General features: G+C 36.0%; 1 protein-coding gene across 1 annotated transcript in view; it reads right to left on the reverse strand.

The window, feature by feature from the left end:
* Positions 1 to 24,741, reverse strand: part of Oseg2 (intraflagellar transport protein Oseg2) — a 48,995-nt gene that overhangs the window by 11,799 nt on the left and 12,455 nt on the right. Inside the window, exons 12-21 of the mRNA XM_071594908.1 lie at positions 21,305 to 21,608; positions 19,499 to 19,642; positions 19,088 to 19,271; positions 16,065 to 16,267; positions 11,282 to 11,442; positions 9,001 to 9,145; positions 6,588 to 6,778; positions 2,570 to 2,752; positions 2,339 to 2,485; positions 654 to 808 (exon numbers count right to left, since the gene is read on the reverse strand). Coding sequence (XP_071451009.1) covers positions 654 to 808; positions 2,339 to 2,485; positions 2,570 to 2,752; positions 6,588 to 6,778; positions 9,001 to 9,145; positions 11,282 to 11,442; positions 16,065 to 16,267; positions 19,088 to 19,271; positions 19,499 to 19,642; positions 21,305 to 21,608 — 1,817 coding nt within the window. The remainder of the gene's footprint in view (positions 1 to 653; positions 809 to 2,338; positions 2,486 to 2,569; positions 2,753 to 6,587; positions 6,779 to 9,000; positions 9,146 to 11,281; positions 11,443 to 16,064; positions 16,268 to 19,087; positions 19,272 to 19,498; positions 19,643 to 21,304; positions 21,609 to 24,741) is intronic.

The following is a 24,741-nucleotide window of genomic DNA, read 5'->3' on the forward strand; positions in this document are numbered from 1 at the left end:
GAATTTTTTCTGAAACAAAATGTAGCAAGGAAGCTTGGTCCTTGTAAAGCAACAATGACATTGGAGCCCAACTTCCATGAAGCAAGGTAACACAATAATAAACTTGGCTGCCAATCTGATTAGTTTAATCACATTTACGGCTACAGTGTTACATCATTTTAGCTCATACAAGGAACCTGTGCTCTTAATAATAGTGAGCTAACTCTCTTTCCAACACCTAAGGTAGAGATAGATTTTTAAAAAATTCAGACAGTTCATGTTGCAGAATTGAGTATAAGACAGGAATATCATTAAGTTAAAATGTTTTATGGTTTGAGAGGAAGCTTTACAAGTCAATGATGCTTCCAGGAACTACCTTCCTCTACTAGGTAGATTACCTATAATGGCCTATGAAAGTGGATTAGCTAATAATTAGTTTTATTGTATCAATTATTTACTAACATTTTAAATTTAGCAATCATTTAAAATGTACAAGGAGATACTGTCTTTTACTTATCACACAGCAGAAGACGAATTTTAAAAAGGAAAATGCATGATTCTGTTGCAACATGGAAATTCTGGGCAAATTACAAATGTCATTAGTCTCGAAAAGGAGCTATGGTTGAGCTAAAATAGGTGAGTTAGTATGAGAGGTATCTAGATTGTTTACATACATTAGGACAGCTTCCCGTGGTTTCCCAGCTTTGATAAAATGTTCTTCTGCTTCCTTTAATTTCCCTTCATCTTCCATGGCCATTGCACACTTGAAATGCACCTCTGGTTCTTTGTCTTTCATTGCAATTCTTGCCAAATCAAATGCAAAGTCAAACTAAAAAAATAAAGTAAGTGAACAATTTGTTGATTGGTACAACTTTCTTTCTCACAAATATCACATGACATGACCACAGGAAAATATTTTTCAACGAATAATGATTGCAACTATGTGGAAATAAAAAAAAAGAATTCTTTGAATGAACTAAATTACTCGCTCATTAAGATTTCAAAATACTTTAATTTATAACACTTTCATGAGCACATTGAAAGGCACCCTAAAGAGTACTAATATGTGCACCTGTGAAGAATTAATGAGAGTGGAAATTAATGGTGTTTTAGGCAGATTATTTTTTTATCAGTCATGAGTGCACTTTTCTTCTCTAAGCTTACATTAACATAAAATGTCACAATAGACCATCAATAGTATCTCATTCAAATTTTTGATCTGAATTGAGGAAATTTAGATTGAAAATAAAATGAATATCCAAATTCACAATATTTTTATTTCACCTTTACTATATTCCGAAACCTTATTTCAGACCAGAGACCTCAAAGTTAATAGCCAAGTACATATTTGAGTGATATTTAAGCCAAATGGGTAGAGCATTTGGCTATGCAACAGAGGATTCTGTGCTTTGATCTAGCAGATTCATCTGGACATCTTCAGTAAAAACACACACTTTAAGATTTTCAGGAAGCAACAGGTAACAGGTTGGCAGGATGCAGGTAACACATGGAGTCTAGTCTTCCTAATGTAGGTGATATAGTCTCCCTACTCTAAAGGTTTGTATTGACCTCAGTTATCAAATAAACCTTTGCGTTAATTACCATGAATTATCAGCCAGCAATTTTTGATAGAGTAGAGAATTGTTCACCAAAAATGGTAAACATGGAAATATCCAAGCATAAATATTATGAGGTGTACTTATAATTATGAGGTATACTATATGCTAACTATGATAATAAACATTTTATTCTTAGGTATTTCCATGAACCATATTATATAAATTTCAAAGAAACAATGATTTATATATAGTTTATGCTGACGTATACTGCCATGCTGCACAGAAAGCATAATGAATATTGCTTTTATGCTTGATATGCTGCAATGCTTGAGTAGGAAAAATTACATACAGAGTTCCCAATCATCCCTAACTTGTTCAAAGGTCCATATCCTTTATATTAAACTTAGTTCTTATAGTTATTATTTTTGGTATTCTGCTGGTTAGAATAGCACTTGGCTTCACATCTGGTTACCTGAAGATGATGTAATCCATCAAAACCCAGTCGGACAATAAAACTTATCCAGTGGGAAATTGCTGCTATTTGTTCTTAATTATATGTTTTGGAATTAATAAAAATTAGGAATAATGAAAAAACTTTTTCCAGCAAGAATATTACATCATAACAATCTAATCCTGGGGTACATAACTTAAGGGAGTATAATACCTCCTTAAATTAATTAAGGCCAATCAAATGATACTTAAATGTACTGTGAAATGCTTGGAATACAATATGAGTGAAAGAAATGGATTAGGACTAATCAAAAGCAGTTATGGCCATGATTTCACCTCAAGGTGCCCACCTGGTAATTTTCACAAGCATAGTCAATGGATGGTTCAAGAAGACTGAGCCTCACTAAAAGACGGGCAGCAGCTTCACCACCAAGTTTGTTTGCCCAGAGGTAAGCCACAAGCTGAGCTGCATCTGCTGAACCATGATTCTTTGCCACCTGAGTTTTAAACAAAACTCATGATAATCATCAGGTAGATGCCTAATATTAATTCAGTATATTATAGTTCTTTTCAATACATACCCTGAATGCTTCCTCCCACATGTCAACAGAGCGATACATCTTAGCTGCAGCTTTCCAGTCTTTTGTTTGCAAGTAATGGTACTCTGCGGAAGTGTACAAACCCTCTGCTTCCAATTCTTGCCCCAGGTGAGTATGAGTGGTCGTAACCAAATCAGGATGGTACTGGGAAACTAATCTCATCATCTTGCATAATAATAAGTACAGACAAGATAATTAGACAAAAAAATGAAAACTAGGGGTTTCATCTGTTGTAAAATGTGCATTTTATTAAGTGCATATTATGAAAAAAATTCAAGGAGAGAATTGCGTTTCCTTAACCCTCTTAGTGCTGTGTTATGCCTGCGGTACTAGCAAAAAGCGCAGAGAGTCATTAAACTAAATGTATCATCTGAGGTAAAAAAATGTTGGATTCATTTTTAAAGATATCCATATGCAGTTTTTTTATTGTACAGTAACTGAATTAGGCAACATTTAGGAATGAATTTAACATCTTCTTACAAAAGAATTGTAACTATTTTAGCCTACTAGACAGGAACAATTTTTTTAAGCAATAAAAATGAATTGTAAGAAACAATATTAAAATATTTTTTGTAACATTTTCTTATGAAAACACCATTTCTACATAACAAAAGTAACCAAAAAGACGTGGAAAAAAATATTTTAAAAAATAAAGAATTCCTTTGAGTTGCGTAACTTTCTGTCTACCTCTGCAAGGTCACATTTTGTAGAAAAGTTTGTTCTTACAGGTGTTGTCGGATCATTCATCTAGCATCTATGGCTAACCAAACAAATGCTATGCGCACCTCTTTTACAATTTATGCACACTGTTAAGGAACTACTTCTCTTCTCCCCATGCATTCTGCTACAAACTACAAAATTCTTTTCTTTTTTGCCGAGAAGTCACTCCAGTTCAGCATTTGATCTACCTACACGAAGAGATATGTAACACTCCATCTCCCCAAGGCATTTCATCTAAAGAGACTCAATGATGCTTGTAGTGTATTGATGCCTTGTCATCATTGCCATTGGACTATTTTCTTTACGTATGATGAAAGAAAAAATAAAAACACATGTATTTTCTTGAGATCACGTTTGATTTAACCACACGGTCCCAAGGGAAAAACAGCACTAAAACTCAAACCCAAAAGAGAACCATGTATTTTACCCACTATCTACAATGTACTTTCCATTTCAAGGGTGTAAAAGAAACAAGCCTTATCAGAATGAGAAATGCTTACATTACTCATTAATTACAAAGAGCCCAAATGATTACTTAGGATGGAAGGCAAGGGAAAACAATATGTTTGCATTGTAATGCTTTCACTAGCGTTGTAATGCCCAAGTCTTAGCCGTCTGTATCAAAACAGATTCATCATAAAGCATTCAAAAGGGTGCAGAATTAAACAGATTCATTTTTCAGTAGGATTTCATTGAGAAAAGTCCATTTAGCAAAAGAAACCGGCATACCATTTGAATGAGCTTCTTTACATATAACTAGTTCAGCATAAAAATTAATCTAAGATTTATATCTTACGAGAAGTATTTAAAACAGAGAATTTAAATAAAAAAACATTATATAAAGCTGAGACATCACATTTATGATAAAAGAAACAAAATGCAAGTGGCAATAAAAATTCAATAAATTATTGCGCTTTAAACAATAGCTTACGTTTGAGTCAATATATCGGCCCGCTGCATTAAGAGGGTTTTTGAGAGTGTTACAGCAAATGGGAAATTAATGTGCACAAGAAAATTAAGCTTTGCTCATAATTATCAAGCAACAGAGAAAATTAATAAATTGCAAACACAAGTCATCGACCTTGACAAATAATTGAAAATTCATATTTCAGAATAGACTGATGAGATATTGATGTAGAAATGCATTTGCTGGGAAAATGCTAAAAAAGTTATAACTATGCACACACTATGAAATATCAGGGTAATCAGAGTTTGAATGAAAATTGATGATAATAATTAATAAAAATTTGGAGACTCAAATGTCTTAATTAATATCGCTCTCTCTCTCGCTCATTTTATGGTTTATTTCAAGTTATCCTGTAAAATATGGCTGCTCAACTGATGCATATTTTAGTTGTAATCACCCCTGCCAATGCAATATTAGAGTCAACATCAAGTCATCCAACAGCCCTATTATTTACAGCGGCGATATGTGAACACAATTTGAAGTGGCTTTGGAAATTTTCTGCCACATATAATCTCATGAATTTCCATCTATTTATATGTGAGGTTGAAGCTAGTCAATGATTCCAAGCGCGTGATACAAAATAAAATTGAATCTACAATCAATCTTCCTCCATTGTGGCTTGATACTTATTCTCAAGATGAAGTCAACTGCACTCAGTCTGAATATGAAGACAAAGTAACTCTCATGATGCTGCATTTTCACCAAAATCACAAATACACTTCCTAATAAGGAACACTTTAAATTATTAAAACAATGGTATTTCAATTTCAACTCGATCCCAAAGTTGTGGGTTAACAATATTAAAGGTTCCAACTGAAATTCACTAAGTTCAGGGCAACTTTTCTCAATGTGGAGTTGGTAAATTTAACCTTTTGTACTTGAGAAATAAAATCAAACAATTATACTTTCCCAAAAGTTCAACAGGAGCACAGTATACAGCTGTGACTCCACACTTAAGCTAACTTAATTTGCTCATATTTGAATAATAAGTCTATAAAAAAGCCATTAATTTGAATTTTGCTTTCTGGATAAGATTTCCTTGTTTTACTGAATGTTTTCAGAAAGTAAATAGAGAAATCAATCAAATAAGCTTTTTCAAAGGTTTAAGACTATATTTAAAAATTAGGATTGGGATAGCGCAGTGGCTAATGTACTGGCTTCCCACCCAAAGGGTCCAGGATCGAATCCTGGAGGTGATAGATATTTCCAATGGTATCCCGAACCCGACTTGAAGTGCTTTGTGGAGAGCACTTTGAGTGAGTACGTCATCCATCAGATTGGACATTAAACTGCAGACCCCTTGGTGCCTTTCATTTAGAGTAGACTAATGCCGATGCCAGGTTTCTATCCACACTTTATTTCTCATACCCTTCATCCTTTCCTGTCCATCCCCAATGGCGCAAATGACCTCAGCTGTTGGTCACTTCCCCTAAAACTACAACTACCATATTAAAAAATCAGCTGTATTTGAAGCAGTAGCTTATTTCGTCTCCATTCTTCAAAAAAATTTAATCCAGAAATCTAAAATTTTGATTGCACATTATGTATACTGATAATTGCAAACTTGTAATTTGAGGGAGAAAACATGTATTCAATTCTGGATCACTGAATGAAATTTATAACAAGAGCAACCACATTTTACATTAATTTCAGTAGAGACCCATCTTAATCAATTTTGCCATTTATACTGTCTTTATACGAGGAAAAGCTAACTCTATTATTTATCAACATTTCAAAAAATATAATTTATGCTTCAGTCTTAACTTGATGTAATCTTCACATTTAAATAATACAACAAAAACTGTAAAATTCCCATAAATACATTTGCTTTAACTGAAAACCAGTTTCCCCAGGCACAATATCATCAGGCCCTACAATATTAATATTAGCAGTGAATGATACCATTGTGCTTGATATTAATTAAATTAAATGCTAGTTAAAATTACACATGGTTAAATTTTGCAAATACTATAGTTTATTAGTATTACTATAACAAAATCTTCCAATAGTGCAATACTTTGCTAGTAATTCCAATTGCATGCACATGCAAATGCACTTATATCTATATAATTCTACAATAAAGTCAAGGATAATTCAAATGTACATATGTATACATTTAAATCTTTATATAATCATTTGCTTCAAGTTCTAACGCATAATCAGTGATAAAACCAAGCCTAACGAATGCATAAGAACCTCAGTTTTTCGTGAGAGACTGTGGAAATATACATAGAAGTATGCCAATATATGTCTAATTGTTGGTGCCATTGTGCTTAGTCTGGAATTTGAAGTGCATTACTAGAGACCTCTTACATGATCATATTTCTTTGCTTTCTTATACATGGCTATTGCCAGGTCCGCCTCATGAATTGCTATGTACATTCTTTCAGCTTCCTGAAACCTTCCATTCTCTTCTAATTCAACAGCACGACCCACAAACATTTCCTTTACTTTTTCTGGATCCAGTCTTTCCCTTGCCAATCTCTCTGCTTTCTCCCACTGACCTGTATTTTCAATTACATCACGATATTGTTAATCACTTTCATCACAACCATAATTATTTGTTCATTGGTCTTAATAATTGTTTAAACATAAAAAATAATTGCTCCATTTGTTTTAAAGCACCAGCTGTGTATTGATGAATAATACTTCTGTGTGCAAAACAATTACAATCAATGAATACAACATATATAACACTGGTAGCGTAATGCATAGTTCACCACCTATTTTATTAAAATTTCTCTTGTCGGAAATAGTTTATGGATTTTGCTCAAAAGAACCACACTTCTGCGCCATATGCTTTTAAAAAAAGAGCCAATTCAGGGATACTAAGGCAACAGAGTTTATGAGGAATTTAACTTTTGCCATTGCTACTGGCTTCATTAAGTGTACCTTTAAGTTGCAATTGTTTTTTTTTTTTTAAGGCTCAAAAGTTAGAAACATGCATAGTTAAAAATATTCACATTTGATAATTGATCAAATCATCCAAACAGTTGAGCATTTGTATAAGGTTTTTAAATTACAATTATTTACTGGGTTTCCTGATGTTCAGGGATTTTATTATCAAGTCTAAACCAAAAATGTCAGGGTGAAATAATTTAAGGCTATCTTGAATGTTACTTTTTTTTAAAGCATGTTTCTGAGATGCTATGCAAAGTGATATACAGTTTGCTACTTTCCAAGTGCCCTCACAGCTGATCCTACATAAATGAGCACCTCAACATTTGCTAATCCAAAATCAATGCTTTCTGAATCACTAGCTGTTTTGCAACCACTTTTTTATAATGAAATTAAATATTTTTATTTCTGGCTGTTAGCATGGGTCACTAATGAGAAAATTGATTAAGGCGTAAGGAAATAATTTATAGGACATGATATAAAAGAGATGATAAAACACTAGAGAAGCAACTTGCATACATAGGCACTCACTCAAATGGAAAGTGGAGATGTATGGTGTGTATAGAGGAAAACAACATAAGTCAGGTGATGTCACATGAAGCCCTTGAATATCTGCACTGAAATTAATTTTATCCTTCAGAATGAAAACTTAAAAAAATTGTTGATTAGTCTAATTTCATTTCTTATGTCCTATGATAACTGCAGGTATCAAGTGCCAGGCATGCAAGCTGGATGAAAAATATGTAATGCCTTACATGCTATGATGATGCTATAAAAATAACCACTCATTATACTCATAGAGACACTATGTTTTTTGCCACGTGATAACAATGAATAAATAAGATGTGGTTGAAAAAGAGAGTACACATCTTACACAAGTTCTGAAGCTGATGATCTGGGGTCAGGAAATTCCACAGGGAGATTCATTTGACTGCAAATAATGCTATGTACATACATATATAAAACATAGAGCTGCATGCTGGAGTACTGTGAATGATCCTAAAAAATATTTCCCATCAACCTCAAGGATTATGCCATTAAGATTAGTATAGTCATATGTGTCTCACCCTTCCCACCATCTTCTAACTGATGGAATTATAGTGTATTTTGGCTAATAGAAGCAAAAATGAATTATTAGAAGGAAACTGCATTATTATTTTATGTTGAAAACAAATGTAAATCACTCACCAAATGAATGAAGATATCAATAGAATATGTTTCTGAGGAAGTTTGACACATGCATTTTAATGAAAATATGAACTACTTCATTTCATCACTAAGTATACGAATGCTATAAAAACTATCATTTTTATGTTCTTGAACAAAATTCAGCAAACACTTACAGAATGAAGAAACAACGTTGCCATCAATGTCAAATCTCCAAAAGCATATATATTATTTCATGCATAATATGATACTATTTTCTGCTAACCATGAAATTACAAACAAGTCCTGCACACAGGCTGCAAAGATGTGCTGCAATTCTTGCTTCAGGAGAACCAATCCACATTTTGGCCATTCTAATTCCCAAATCAATGTGAGCTAAAACTCTTTAGAGGCAGCCCTGCAGCAAGCGTATACCTCCACATTAAGTCTTACAACCCAAAGGCCAAGCAGTTAATGTGTGTACCAAATGCATCAAAGCAAGAATTGGAATGCACCTACTGTAAAACATCCAAGCCCTTTTCTAAGAATAAGCCAACTTCAGGGTTTTAAAGTAGTTCTAACATAATCAATTCAGATACTATGCCATAGGACTGCACAAGGGCCAATTATATATACTTTTGTAATTAGTTGTATAACACATTGGGTAAACAAATTTCCTTACCAGCTTCAATATGCATTTCAACTGCTTCCTTGTAAAGCTCAGCCTTTATGTATAGCCCCTCAGCTATGGAATACTCTTTGGTAGTCACAAAATGCTTAGCTATCACTTCATAATACTTCAGTACAGTATTCGTATCATCTATCACCTGTGAAGAAATTCATAAAGATATGAATAATGCTATCACAAAGAAACAGAATAAGTTTAACATTAAAGAAGGAGGAATAACTTGATCAGGTGGAGCAGTTCATGTACATATTTGGTAATTATTTGAAAGGGATGTGGACATAGAAGTGAGGACATTAGTAAAACAATTACATTAATGAAATAAGCACTTACAAGAAGAAGAGAATTGATGGCTTGTATATTAAGTAAAGATGTGAAGAAAAGATTAATAAACACTTAAATATGGTGTGTAGAACTTCATGTATCTAATCCTCGGAGCAAAAAGTTGAGTGCACATTAGAATTTTCTGAAATGTAGGCGTGATAAAGAATGAAGCAAATAATTTGGCAAGAGAGTAAGACAAATGTTGAAGTTTGGCTGAAGGGTTGACGAAGAGGGGAAGTCACTGGGGGAAATCCAAAGTAGGCAGAGGAAATATTGAAAGATAGTGGGATGTTGAAGGCCATGATAGAAGGAAGAATGTTAAAGGTAAAGGTAAAAGGGACAGGGGAAGGAAGAGTGACAACTGAGATAGCATGAAGACGGGTGGAACCAAGTAGATAATGTAACACAACAAAAGGAAGTTCTTGTGATATATAGAAAATAATAGTAGTTAGGAACCATCCACAACATACCTTTAATAGGCAGAATGACTTAAATAAATGAAGAATGAAGATTTGATGTCAATGCATATGACCTACAGGCAATTATGACACATTAATTGAAAAAATTTCTGATTTTTATCTATATATTTTCACACCTCATAGTAAATTAGGAATTCATGTGAATATGATATCATACATGTATTAATATGCTAAAGCATTCCATTAAAATGAAAACAACAATAATGATCAGAAGCAGGGATTAAATTAATTGATCATGCACTTTAAGCGATACATTAAGTGTAATTTTCCATGAATCTTTTAGTGATTTCTTTTTTTCTTCATTGTTCCCTACATCCAATTTTTCATATATGCACAAAAAATATATGAATAGTTAAAATTACTTCCAGATGATTGGTTGCAATTCCTACAACTCATAAATATTCAGAAAAATCAAACTTGAATATGTATACACACAATATTCTCAGTCACTAAATTCATGCCAATTAGATCTGACAATGAGTGCTTTAAATTATTTATTATTGATTTAGTAAAGTGTGACATTGATTTCATAAAATTTATATCAATATCTATTGAAAAATACTCAAAATTTTTTTACATAAACACAATAGTGATTTGACTTTTAATCCCAGATTAAGCAGTAGTCCCACTCTTGGCCATATTTTGACCTCCTTGCTTCCCTTGGAGTTGACATCTCAAGGTCAACGATTCCCTATACTCCCAACCTTTTGATGCTGATAACCTCAATTTATGTCTTTACATAATATAGTTTGCATATGTATGTATATTAAATTAACGTTTTTCAACATTTAAATAAGGCACCAATTGTCTTTTTAAATCATTCTGAAGGAAACATAAATGATATCACTTAAGTGAATAAGTCCAAGCAGCATAAACAGTTTCTCCCTGATGTTGTATGGATAAAAAACAAATGTCTTACCATAGTGTAATTTTAAGTCTATAATTTATACATGTAAATTACTTGAGTATAACAGGAAAAAAGTTTCTGGTGGACTAAATGACGCCAGCCACTAGTATTAATATGAAAATGAAGCAAATGGACATGAGAGCAATACATGGCTGTTACTGGGACCAACATATAATCTATCCATCAGATAACCACTTTTACATAATAGGTACTCCAATGTAATGACCTACTTTCAGGAAACCCTGAGGCAAAAATTTATGTTTCTACGTCTCAGCTGTCATATGTGATGATAATCTTAGAGAAATAGGAATGCTAGGAGCCCAATGCTGAGAAAGCATTCACTGAACATTCAGGTCATATTCTCATACTTTCCATTAAAAGATATTCCCTTGAATTCAATGCATGCTAATTAAGACCAAGGATTTCATTTCTAATGTGTTGAAAGTACGGCTAACGAAATGCCATTTAAGCATTTTTTAAGCGAGGATTCTTGGAAGCAGGACACAAGTATATTTCTAATAAAATACTTGTTTAAAAAGATAAAATAACATTGGCTAATCAACAGTACCTGAATAATTTGTGCAGCTTTCTTCCACTGACGTGCATTTACAGCAGTTTCAAGAGCTTTCATGTTGCGCCCAGCTTCAATGTAATGTGCCAAAGCTGCATCAGGACGTTCCTCTGTCTCAACCAAATGATCTCCCCATTCCTCCTCCAAGGTGACCACCACTGTGCATCAACAGGCACAAAACATGTAAATACTTCTTGCTTCCCTAATCGCATGACTGAAAAACCACTTCCAACCCTTCATTTTTAAAGGTACAAAATGTTATTATTTGGTTTCATAAGCACTGAGTGCCTTCCAAAGAAACTGCGGGAGATGCCGCAACAGTAACTTTTTTAACGGAGTCATCCGCTAATGTGCATTTTAATGCAACAATTTCAGAGCGTAAAAATCATTCGCCTTGACTGGGACTCGAACCCAGATCCCTCAATATCCGGTCGAGTGCTTTAGCCACTTAAGCTACCGAGGCGTCCTCTTAAACTCTGAAATTTTGGGGCTTTTAAAGGAACTAGATGCCCCAAAATTTTAAAAGCCCCAAAATTTCAGAGTTTAAGAGGACGCCTCGGTAGCTTAAGTGGCTAAAGCACTCGACCGGATATTGAGGGATCTGGGTTCGAGTCCCAGTCAAGGCGAATGATTTTTACGCTCTGAAATTGTTGCATTAAAATGCACATTAGCGGATGACTCCGTTAAAAAAGTTACTGTTGCGGCATCTCCCGCAGTTTCTTTGGAATTTGTCAAAGGGAAAACACCATACGTGTTTAAAGTTGGCTTTTAACCTCGTGGACAGTGGCGCCTCGCGCACGACTACGAATGCATGTGACATTGTATGTACGGTATTTCGTCATAACATCTAGTTCCTTTAAAAGCCCCAAAATTTCAGAGTTTAAGAGGACGCCTCGGTAGCTTAAGTGGCTAAAGCACTCGACCGGATATTGAGGGATCTGGGTTCGAGTCCCAGTCAAGGCGAATGATTTTTACGCTCTGAAATTGTTGCATTAAAACTGAGTGCCTTTATATAATCAACGATTTTTAACATGTCCCATGACACCTATATACTCAATGAAAATGACAAGTAAGGGAATTCAAGATAATAGTTTACTTTATGGAGAAAATACTACCATAAAATCATAATATTAAATATGTAAATAAAATAACATACAAGATCACAAACAGTTCTAATGCTTCTTATACAGGTATATGTACGTATTAGCTCTCACGAGTAATGCTAGAAGCTAGATTGATGAAAGTGGTCATTTTAATCTTATCAGAATTCGTGTAATGTCATAAGAAGCTACATACATTGAGGAGAGTCAAAAAGCCTACTATGGCATTGGTTATATTTGGAAAAACATCACTGCTTTTAAATTAATTGTTGGGCCTCAAATTTTTAGCATAACATATTCATGGAATGCAGCATACTGACAGTAATAAAATTTATTCATATCAAGTCATTTATTACTGTGCATTTGAAAATTGGTGTCAGCATATCAAGTACAGTAAAACCCCTCAATAGCAATTTTCTAGGAACCCCAGAAAAAAATGTAAAATGCAGGAAAAGCAAATAGTGGGGAAAAGAGAATTTTTCACTTTTACAGCCTTATTTACTGAATTCATTGCCAATGGTATCATCATCAACACGAATAACTTCCATTGGTATTTCTTCATCACAATCAACATAAAATCCTGCCCTCCAAATATAATTACAAGGGAAGGCCCAGAAGTACCCCTCCTGACCTAGAGATGGCGGTAGTTGTTTGAAAAATATCACTGTATTAGAAATTATGCAATCTATAAAGCATATGTTTCAAGTTTGAAGACCCCACATTGTTTAGTATTTGTTTGGCAGCCATCAATGCTGAACGTTTTCAGTAAATTTGTGAAAATAAAGAAAATTGGTCATCGGTATGTGACACAATACTTTTATTTGAAAGGCCTCAGCCCAACCCACTATAAAAGCTGAACTGGATTCTACTCTGGGTGAGTTTGCTCCTTCATTTACAACAGTAAAGTATTGGGTAGCACATTTCAAATGAGGCCATACGAGCTGTCAAGACGACCATCGCATTGGTCGGCCAAATGAGGTGGCGACTCCAGAAATGGTGAAGAAAATCCACTAAGTGATACTGAATGATCATTGATTGAAAAGACATGAGCAAGCAGACATAGAAGGCATTTCAAAAAGTGCAGTACATCACATATTAACTGAAAATTTGGACATGAGAAAGCTGTGTGCAAGATGGGTGCCACGTTTGCTCACACTCGAGCAAAACCAGTGTCGTGAAGATGTTTCAATTGATTGTTTAGCAAAGTTTAACAGCAACAAAGCAGAATTTTTGCACCATCTCATAACCATGGATGAAACATGGGTCCATTACTTCAAACCCGAGACAAAAGAACAATCAAAACAATGGATTCAAAAGGGAGAACCGGCTCCAAAGTAAGCGAAGACCATTTCATCGGAAGACAAGGTCATAGCATCGGTTTTTTGGGATGTGCATGGGATAATTTTCATTGACTATCTTAATAAAGGAAAAAACTATCAATAGCAAGTATTATTGCAACATTTGAGGGAAGAAATCAAGCAAAAGTGGCTGCATTTGGCTAATAAGAAAGTGTTGTTTCATCAAGACAATGCATCAGCTCACAAATCCGTTATTTCAAAAGCCAAAATTAACGAATTAAAGTTTGAATTGCTACCTCATGCACCCTATTTGCCAGATTTAGCTCCCTCGGATTATTTTCTGTTTGCAAACTTGAAGAAATGGCTTGGTGGTCAAAGATATTCCAACCCTGAAGAAGTGATGCCAGCAGTTAATGGCTACTTAGAGGAGCAAGAAAGTTTTCATTATAAAAAGGGTATCGCACTTATTGAACATCACTGGGAAAAGTGTTTAGAGCTGAGGAGAGATCATATGGAAAAATAACTAAATTTTTTCCAAAATGTTTGTTTTTTCTTTGATATGCCGGGCCCTTCTGGGATTACCCTTTTATGTATTGTAGGTTCCTTAACTTGTTTCCAAGCCCATGATACATAGTATAAGGTATCCAGTGCACTCAATTTGATTGCCTTTATATTCCTACAATAATCATGCAAATATATGAATTTCTGCACAATTATTCTTTGATAATGCACCTTAAATTAGTGAATTATTCCTACACCCAGTGGTTCTTGGTGTACAATACTTTTTCTGTTATGATGACACAAATCACAGGGATATTTGACCAACTATCACTTAAAACCCACTCTTTCATTGATTCTTTATACTTGGAATTCTTGACATTTTGTTTTTTTAGGCAAATGTTAACATTGTTTCGCATGTTTCAGAATCGCATCATGATTTTTCAGTATTGTATCCAGGGTAGATGCCTACAATCTTAGATATTTCACCAGACCAAACAAATTCCATCATGAGAATCAAGCGGTTCCAAATTTTTTATTTTGCATTCAATTGAAAATCTCCTTTTTTTGCCTTGTCTTTCCATTGTCCATCAGGATGAAATTTACGCTCCTGAGTAATTGGGGAAAAATTAACACATGAGGATCTACCTCGCCATATGAATAATGCAATAAGTTGTCTAACTTCAAAATTGTTCGAAGAAAATTAAGTTAGTTTTGATTCACTGTAGTTTTCATATGATAAAGCAAGTTTCAATACTTTTCAATATTTAGGAACCCATCACTGTTATTACTATATTTGTTGCGTTAAGGCAGTACAAATGATCCCAGTTGTCAGTCACCAGTTCTTGTGTTTTTCACACTTAATCATATTTGGGTAAAAGTAATTTTCATTCCTCATATTTTCAATTTTTGTGCGATATGAATAGTCTCCCTCAGGTGTTCTTCCAATATATTAATTCATAGCTAACTCCTAGTCATACAATGTATTCATTTCATAGCATGAGCCTTTCCCTGGCAGACAGGGATTACGAGTTTAAACAGTTAAAATTTCCGTCATTAGTGGCACTCTTACTACCCTGCCATATTCAAATTCTTCTATAAAACTGTTCACATTACTGCTCTCAATCATCTTTTTTAAGTACATATATACAAAAAGGAGTCTAAAGAGTTTTTTCAAAAAGGCTGATGTACATAACTGTTTTAGAATGGGAAATTTTTTTAATCCTGCACATAGTAGGGAAATGAAATTGTGTAAATATGGAATTCCACATGCATTTCAAAATAGAACATTTTATAGGATGTGATCAAAATGAGGTAAACTGCAGGAAAATGTAAATTCCGACAACACAAACACACAGGAAAGGTGGATGCAGAGTATTTTGGTTGATGACAGATTGTTGAAGATTGAACTAGAGGGGAGAACATTAGGAAGAAAAGGTAGGGGGAAGGTGTTAGGAAGGATGGGCACGTAGGATAGAATGAAAGGAGGTAGAATGCATGTGGAATTGAAGAAGAATTAAAGGTTGAGTGGGGGGGTAAGTTGTGTCTTGTTAGTCAAGGCAAAGAACTGTATGGGTGTTAAATTTTGTCCATCCAAAACCTACCTTAAATAGACTACCAAATAAAATTAATAGTCTGCATATTTCAATATGCAATATCTTGGTTGAATTAAGTATGTTCACTAGATATTTATTTTTTTTGCTATAATTTTAAAATATATCTAACAAGAATTGAAAAAACACTATTTTATAGACATTACTGATCACTTAAGGATTATTTTTAAATCTGTATTTTTACCCATTTTACTCATGGCTACAAAAAATAATTGGAGGTTTTTGCAGAGTAGTAGTTATTTTTTTCCCTATGACTATTAATGCTACTCACACTTTGGAAATTTTTGGCGTGCCAGTTCAATGGCTCTTGGAAATGCCTTTCCATTACGGTACAGTCCGAGAGCCTTTTTATGATCACCAAATGATTCCCAGACTTCACCAGCTTGCTCCATGAATGATGAATTTTCCAAAGAATTCGCCACATCCTTCACAATTACTTCATCTTCTAATAAATCAGGGGATTTATAAAGAAGCCTGTATAAAAATCAGAAATTAAGTTAATTTTGCCAATACATATAGAAGTCCAAAATCACAATATAATGGGGAAAGTGATGATTAGGAGATATGCATATTTACCTACTGCTTAAATTATGCTTTAATTTTTTTTAATTCTACCACAATAGATTAATCAATGGTTCATAGATAACTAAGATTAAAGTGATTGCTATATGTAACACAGTCCATGGCCAAACCACTTGACCAATTAGACCTTTCACACCTCTCCGGTCACCTCTGAAAATCTGACAGAAAAATTGATAATGCAGTTGTCTTTAACCCCTCTAGCAATTATACCAGTAGGTATTTAAATGTTTGGGCCCCACTCGCAGTATTTAATTTTTCTAAAATCTCTCCCTGCCGCAGCATTGTTGAAAATAATTTACATCTTTTAAAATATTTATTCTAAAATTTTTTTAAAAATTTACCTAATGTTAAACGGCTTATTCTATTTAGTAAAAATTTTACTTAAATTATATTTTATATTTTTACTTCTTTATTTGACTTTAAGCTTCGAACCTCTTTTCTAAAAGTTTAGTTTTGTTTGAAATAATTTGAAACAATCCTCTAAATATAGGTATGCATTGCAGTCGGGGTACAAGTACACTGTATCCCTCCTTATACCCCATGCGGAGCACACCTGACATCTTCTTGGGGCCTGGACTTCTTCCCGGTTGGCCGTATCTTTTCAACAAAGTGCCTCCCGACCAAAATTCCTCACTTGAACTTGCACTATCACATCCAATACTCACTTCTCTTTCTCCATCCAGGTGTTCTACTAAATTCTCTCTATTATCTTCACTCAATAAAAGCTTATCCCTCTTGGAATCCATTACGGGGGTTATATACAAGGCTTTTTTATTCGTTCGCAGGTTTCTGCGGCAATGAGTAGGTGATTTCCACATTTTTCAGGCTGCGTCCGCGTATGTCGTTTAAATCCACAACAGTTTCGCCAGCTATCCTGCTGGCGTCCTCAGGTCAAGGATGAAAAGAAGCTTGTTGTCCCGTCTTATATAGGGAAAATCCGGCGCCAATACCGGGAAATTTCTTGGCCAATCAGGGAACGTCCTCATATTTGCGCGGAATAATTCTTTTTTTTTTCTTTTCTGACAGGGAGGAAGACTCCAGACCACGACCGAAGGCTTACGTCACCATCCCCTTCATCGCAGGGACTTCGGAAAGAATCGCGAGGGCTTTAAGGAAGCATGATGTGGTGACCAGATTCAACTGCGTCACCAAGATAGCTGACACCCTACCCGGACCCAAGGATGACATTTCACCGTTAATATCAGAAGGCGTGTACCGAGTGCCATGCTCCTGTGGCAAATGGTACATCGGTGAAACATGCAGAGCGCTGAAAACACGCATGAGTGAACACCGGAGGGCAACCAAGGCCAAACAGTTTAGAGCATCGGCCATCGCTGAGCACGCCTGGAGTGAACCCGGACACTCTATTCTGTTCGACGACGCTAAAATAATAGCGAAAGAAGAAAAATACTTCCAGAGAATAATCAGAGAGGCCATTAAAAGGCCAGAAAATTTTAACAGAGAGGATGGATATCCACTCCACAGTGCGTGGAAAAGAATTATTCCGCGCAAATATGAGGACGTTCCCTGATTGGCCAAGAAATTTCCCGGTAATGGCACCGGATTTTCCCTATATAAGACGGGACAACAAGCTTCTTTTCATCCTTGACCTGAGGACGCCAGCAGGATAGCTGGCGAAACTGTTGTGGATTTAAACGACATACGCGGACGCAGCCCGAAAAATGTGGAAATCACCAAGGCATTTTTACTTCTCTTTCACAAGAAAGAAACCTAACAACTGAGACTAATGACGGTGGTGAGGCTTTTTGCCCTCGCAACTGTTATGATGAAACAAACGAAAGAATGATACACGCATGGTTCCAGAGAAAATAGAAAGGGAGATCAGATCAAGCAATAAAGACGAAAAAACCTGAGGACAAAGCGTGGATGCAAAGAACTCACTCATCTCATAACGACAGACTTAATAGATTTATCTTCCTTTAAGAGTGCCTTTACATGCAGCCGAAACAGAAAGATTCATAAGACTTATTATCTAAGAGGCCAAGGACAATCATAGTTATTTGAAAAATTTTATGACGCCACAGAAAAAATTTCAAAACCGAGAGAGCGGTGCGGGGCATACGGCATACGTCGATCCGCAGATAAAACCTGCTGACTGCAATGCAGCATGTACCGAGAACCATACTAAGGGGTTAAGAATTCAATATATTCGCTATCCAATTTTTTCACAAATACAGAGTGTTAGAAATAACGAATAATGCAAGGCAAAAAATAAGGAGAGGCAATGAATGAAGCAAGACAAGTAGCAACAAAGAATTTTTGTGCGGGAAGAATTCAAGGATGTAATATTTTACTTACATACAAGCCTATATAGAGCTTACTTGATAAATTATGGAAAATATGACATGAATATGATGCAAAAACAAATATTTCCTGACAGTAAGTAAAGCTGCAGTAATGAATATGTAAAGCATTAAACATCTAACAATAGATTTAGGTAAAAGAGGGTTCTACTGTATTTTAATGGCAAATAGCAAGAGCATTTTTTCAAAAGACTTCAGTTGCTAGTTTATAATAATAAATTAAGAAAATCTATCAAATTTCTTAATTTTCAGAATAACATCATGAAATGTTGCTACAAACCATTGTATGAATTTCTCAGGCCATACTGTAATACAACAGTGATTATGAACTTACACAATACCTACTGAACCTTATAAATTAGTTTACTAGGAAATTGTCTGTATTGACCTTGCTGCATGATTGGGTAGACCTGCACGAAGGTACAAACGTAAGGCTGCCGTAGAATTTCCTTCACTCTCCTTGAGTTTGGCAGCTTGCTCTTCCCTGCCTGGCTCCTTTAACCATTCCTCCCACTCTAATTTCAGCTTTCTTGCATTCTCATGATCACCTCTCTGACTAGCTAAATAAAATGCTACAAGAAAACAGCAAATAAGAAATTTTGATTCAAGATGACACATGCTAAAATAACAGTGGCTTGCCAAATTAATAAGGTTTGCCAAATTAATAAGGTTTGTCAAATTAATAAAGTTCTTCAAAATGAAATTCAATGCATTTCAGTGAATTTTCAGGATCTTTTTATTTGAACTCGTGCATCTATTGATACATTTCAGCTTAAAATCATAGACTGATGACACATACCTTCTTCCCATCTATTCAGCTTCTTGTACATATTCAAGGCCTTTTCAATTTGGTTCTGCTCTAAATATATTGATTCTGCCATTTTAAATTCCTTTTTGAAGATTGCAAGTCGAGCCCAAACTTCTGGACATTCAGCATGCTCTCCTAAATGTTTTTTTTTGGAAAGGGAACCCAGTGAGAGACATTATGAAAATTATGAATGATTTTGTTGAATATGGTTGAAATCTAAAAGAAAATATCTACAGAAAAGATTACAAATAAATTTTATACATTTAATTTAGAATTTTCACAGCAATAACTTCATCAAGGTGCTATTTTAAGTGTAGTAGCCTAGTGGAAAGAGCATTCAGCTAATGATTACAGAGTTTGTGTTAAAATCAGGTGGGTGATGCCTATAACCTTCACCCTACTAGTTTGAGTTGAGTTGTCATGCATTTTCTCTTCGTGAGAAACTAAAGGCAGCACAGACATTGGAACTGGCCCATAAACCCAGATGTGCAAATTTCACAGTGTATAATTAAAGCTCTAAATTACACTTACAAGACCATTGGGATGATTACTGTGGTTGGTAAATGCGCTTTCCGAAATTTTCTTTAGAATTACAAGTTTTACCACACAATATTACAATTATTTTGCCTGTAAACCTTCAATTTTTCACTTACTCATTTTTTAGTATCCCCCCATTTTATGCAATTTTTATTATTATTACTATAGCTAAATCCTTGCATGAAATATGCTAATATTTAGCCAATTGCATGTACATTCAAACTTAAGGTTTTCCCTGTATTTCTTGAAGGTCAAATGTAGTGAGAGTGGGAGAGAGTTACCATATACGAGGGCCGTTCAATAAGTACCCGTGTTAGACGACAAAGGGCGTTCCTGAGGGAAGTTTATGTTATCATTGTGTGCTGCCATTTATCAAACGACAGTGAAACAAATTTCAGACTGATTTAAAGGTTAGTTTGGATCTGGCAGCCATTCGAGTAAGACGTGTTTCGTGATTTTCGCTAAGATGGAAAAAGAGCAGTATCGTTCGGTAATTCGTTTTTTTATTTTTGGATGGGAAGAAATGCGAGGAGATAAAAGCAAAGTTGGATGCCGTTTATGGGGACACATCGCCATCTATGACCACAGTTAGATATTGGTTCAACGAATTTAAACGTGGGCGAACGTCTTGTTTTTGATGAGGAGCGACCGGGACACCCGGCAGACGTGGTTACCGAGGAAATCGTTCAAAAAGTCCACGCCATGATTCTCGCTGATCGACGAACGAAAGTGCGCGAAGTAGCAGAGGCCGTGAGTGTGTCGACCGGAACGGCAATTAATATTTTACATGATAAGTTGGCGATGAAAAAATTGTCGGCCCGATGGGTGCCACGATTGCTCACGGTGGACAACAAGCACCGGAGTTGTTGAGCACCGGAGCACCGAAGCATTCATCCGGAGTTGTCCCCGCCAAACTGCATGAACTACGTTATGAATTGCTGCCGTACCTCCCGTATTCACCCGATCTGGCTCCCTGTGACTTTTTCTTATTCCCTAACATGAAGAACTGGCTCGCGGGAAAAACATTCAGCTCAAACGAGGAAGTTATCGCAGAGACAGAGGCGTATTTTGGAAAGTTCGACCAATCCTATTTTTTGAAGGGGTTAAAAAAATGGCCGGAAAGTTGGGAGAAGTGATCTTTGTAAAAGGGGACTATGTTAAAAAATAAAAAAAAATGGTTTCTTCATTTCTAACACGGGTACTTATTGAACTGCCCTCGTATATACTAGAGTTATATGTCCTATTTTTTGCAACACAAACCATGCTCTCTGGAAAACTCTTCTTCAATCCCTTCAGTCTCCCTCAAGTAATGTTCAGCAGCAACATCTCCAATGGCTGCATAGCAGCGTCGTGCCACATGAAGCCGTTTGCTTTCCAGAGCCAGGGATGCCAATGCTCTCCACATAGCCTCTGCTTCACTAGCTGTTCCACCACCAATCCCATCCAGGCCTTCTAGGTAAGCCAATGCTCGACTTAGATCCCCATCTTCTAATGCTGTTCCAAACTCAACAAGGCCTTCATCTAATGCATATCCCAATTGTCGCCCACCTTCTTGAACTATGACCTGATTTCAAAACAAAGATACTTCCTGATTTAGTAAAAAGACCACAGATTGGTCGACAAGATATTTTATGTTTCAGTCATACATTTACTCATTTTAATAATCTAAATAGGTATTTAATTATTATTTTTGTGAATAAAATAAAGATATATTAACTAATCAAAAACTGTCATGGTTCAAAATTATTACAAAAATGTTTCAGACAATAATACTGTCACTCATTCCTTTTTCCATTTGTTGTAAGAGTGGGAATGGATGGAGTGGGATGAACAAATGGGAAGAGCTGGAAATCAGTAAAAACGGGTCACTTGGTTAATGATTTATTGTTTGAATACCTCTCCCAATCCTGAAAGTACCCCTTTCCTTCACAGAAAGACCCGACAAACACCCCCCCCCCACACTGTGAACCCACCAATCACCTTTCCTGATGCTTAACACCCCTCTCCCCCTTCCCCATCAATGCTGATCGCAACCCCACTTTCTTCCCCCTCCTTCTCCCTCCTATCTCACCCACCCCACCTCTCCCTCATGAATGGTATATAAATGGACTGCGACTTGATTAATTCATACCTGATGATGACGCTTGAGCGTTGAAACTAGTTCTACGTGAATAAAGCAGAGAGGAAAGATACATTGTATTCTTCATTTAATAAACATGAATTTCCACTAAGTTGAGCCGGGAACAATTGAAATATTTATATCGCAAACCCAGCGTAAAGTGAGGACAACATGGTTTTTAGAAATCATTTAAAGGCTATTTCAAGCCAATACATTGCCTTTAATGATGATGACCTCAGTGTAAATGCTTTCTAATTTTACATTCTTCACTAAGTTATCGTACTTCCGTGTCCTCAGCGAACTTCTCCGTTGACACTCAGAACTCGGATTAATTTGTTTATCAATGCCAATAATTCAGCACCATAGATAGTTAACTTTGCCTGGATGACAATTGATTTTTCACTCAAAAGTTGGAATTCAGTGAGACTGCACACCTTAACCTTATAGTGGAGTGCATATCTTAAATGGATTTTGGAAGTGGTTCTTTCGGGTTTTCTTCCGCGTGTATCCATTTTTCGGACGATATTTCGCCAACGTTCCAGTTGGCTTCCTCAGGTCCACTGAAGTGCCGATGCAGTTCGCAGTTTAAGTTTAAGTTTTAAAGGTTTTTATTTCCGTATAGATTAGAATGACAAGGATTGACATAAAATATATATTGAAACATAATAAAACAACACGGAAACCCCGTTTTAGGATACACTCCTCTTCGGGGTGGAAAAAATAAATAAATAGAGTAAAGGCTACAAAGATGGTAGCGGTTGCGGAAAACAGTTCGCAGGTTTTGGTCCAATATATATACCCTCCGTTTGGCGCCTATTTTTTGGAGGTATGCTCTGATTCGTTGAAATCCTTGAGGACACGTTTCCACGCGCTGGCGAGGGGGTAGTCGTCCTCGCGGTTGAAATTTCTGGGCGTTTTTGCAATTTCAATTGCCTCTCTGATAATCCTTGGGTAGTAGCGGCCTTCTTTATTCAATAAAGTGGCGTTGTCAAACTCAATATTATGTGTCGGTCCACTCCAATGATGTTCAGCCACCGCTGACTGCTGGAACTGTCTATTTTTTACGGCCCTTCTGTGTTCTTGGACTCGGCATTTCAGCGCTCTTGATGTTTGGCTGATGTAGGAGTTGCCGCAGCTGCATTTGATTTGGTAGATTCCTCCAGAGATGTCTTTTGGGAGGCGGTCTTTCGCGTTGATGAGGATATTGGCCATTTTGGTTACGCATTTGAACCTGGCCGAGACGTTGTGTTTCCGGAGGGCCCTCGCAATTTTTTCCGTTGTTCCGGCGACGTACGGCAGGATAGCGTGTGCCGTCGCCTTTTCCTTAGGGCTAGTCTCGTCGGTCCTCTCCAGGGCCATCCGCTTCTTTCCTTCCACCCTGTGCATTATCTTCAGAATGTTGTCACACCGGAAGCCATTCATCTGGAACGTTTTCAGCAGATGTTGTTTTTCTTTTCCAATGGAGGCAGCGTCAGAGAGGGAGCATGCTCGGTGGAGTAAGGTTTTAATTACTCCGGCTTTTTGTTGAGGGTGGTGATGGGAGTCTGGATGGAGATATTGGTCCGTATGGGTCTTTTTCCGAAAAACGGAGTGTCCCAAAGACCCATTTTCTTTTTTCTCGACCAGGACATCCAGAAAGGGCAGCCGGTTGTCCGTTTCCATCTCCATGGTGAATTTAATAGCACCATTTTGTGCGTTGAGGATACACGCGGAAGAAAACCCGAAAGAACCACTTCCTACATCAATAATCTCCGCGGAAGCCTACATGGAAACTTTAAATGGATTTTCATTTTTTTTTTAATCGGCTGAAAAAAATGACTAAGAGTAAATAAGGAAATCCCTTGGAGTGACATTAACTAACTCAACTTAAACATCTGTAACTCAAGAAAACATGACCAATGAGACCATCATTACTGTATATAATTTTGAATGTTACTATTAAATTTATTTGTATCACAATTATATATACTTTCTAAGGTTTCTTAGTTTAACAGGGTATGGCACTAAGTCCGGACAAGCACACACTTCCTCGAATGACATTTCCTCGTCGGTTTAGGAAAACCTACCCTAGACTTCTCCGAAGCATTATGCTCAGCCACAATATCATAAATAGTTGATCTGGGGTACCAGAAGAATCAAACTATTTCACTGGGCGAACACCCAGCACGAAAACTTTCGATAATAGCGGCTCTTTGATTGTACTCCCCACGTGTATGTAACATCTTGGCCGTTTTGAGGTTATAACTGTTTACTAGATGCCTATAGCTTTCAAGATCGCCAATCGTGACCTCCAGTAGAACTACGATACAGCAGGAAACTCAAATTGAAATTTGTCCGGATTAAAGTGCTGCACCCTGTATCAGCCAATTTGATTAGTTCACATAAAAGCAAAACTAAGTATCATTTTCAATTCCAAAAATTTCAGAGCATAAAAATCATTCGCTTTAACGGGGATGAAAACCCAGATCCTTCGATATCCAACTGAGTGATTTAGACATTTATGCTGTCAATGCATCCTATTAGACTCCAAAATTTTGGGGGCTTTAAAGGAACAAGTATCACTTTACTGTTGCAAATA

Source organism: Hetaerina americana, unplaced genomic scaffold, assembly GCF_022747635.1.
Source record: "Hetaerina americana unplaced genomic scaffold, ioHetAmer1.1.p SCAF_7, whole genome shotgun sequence".
NCBI lineage: Eukaryota > Metazoa > Arthropoda > Insecta > Odonata > Calopterygidae > Hetaerina > Hetaerina americana.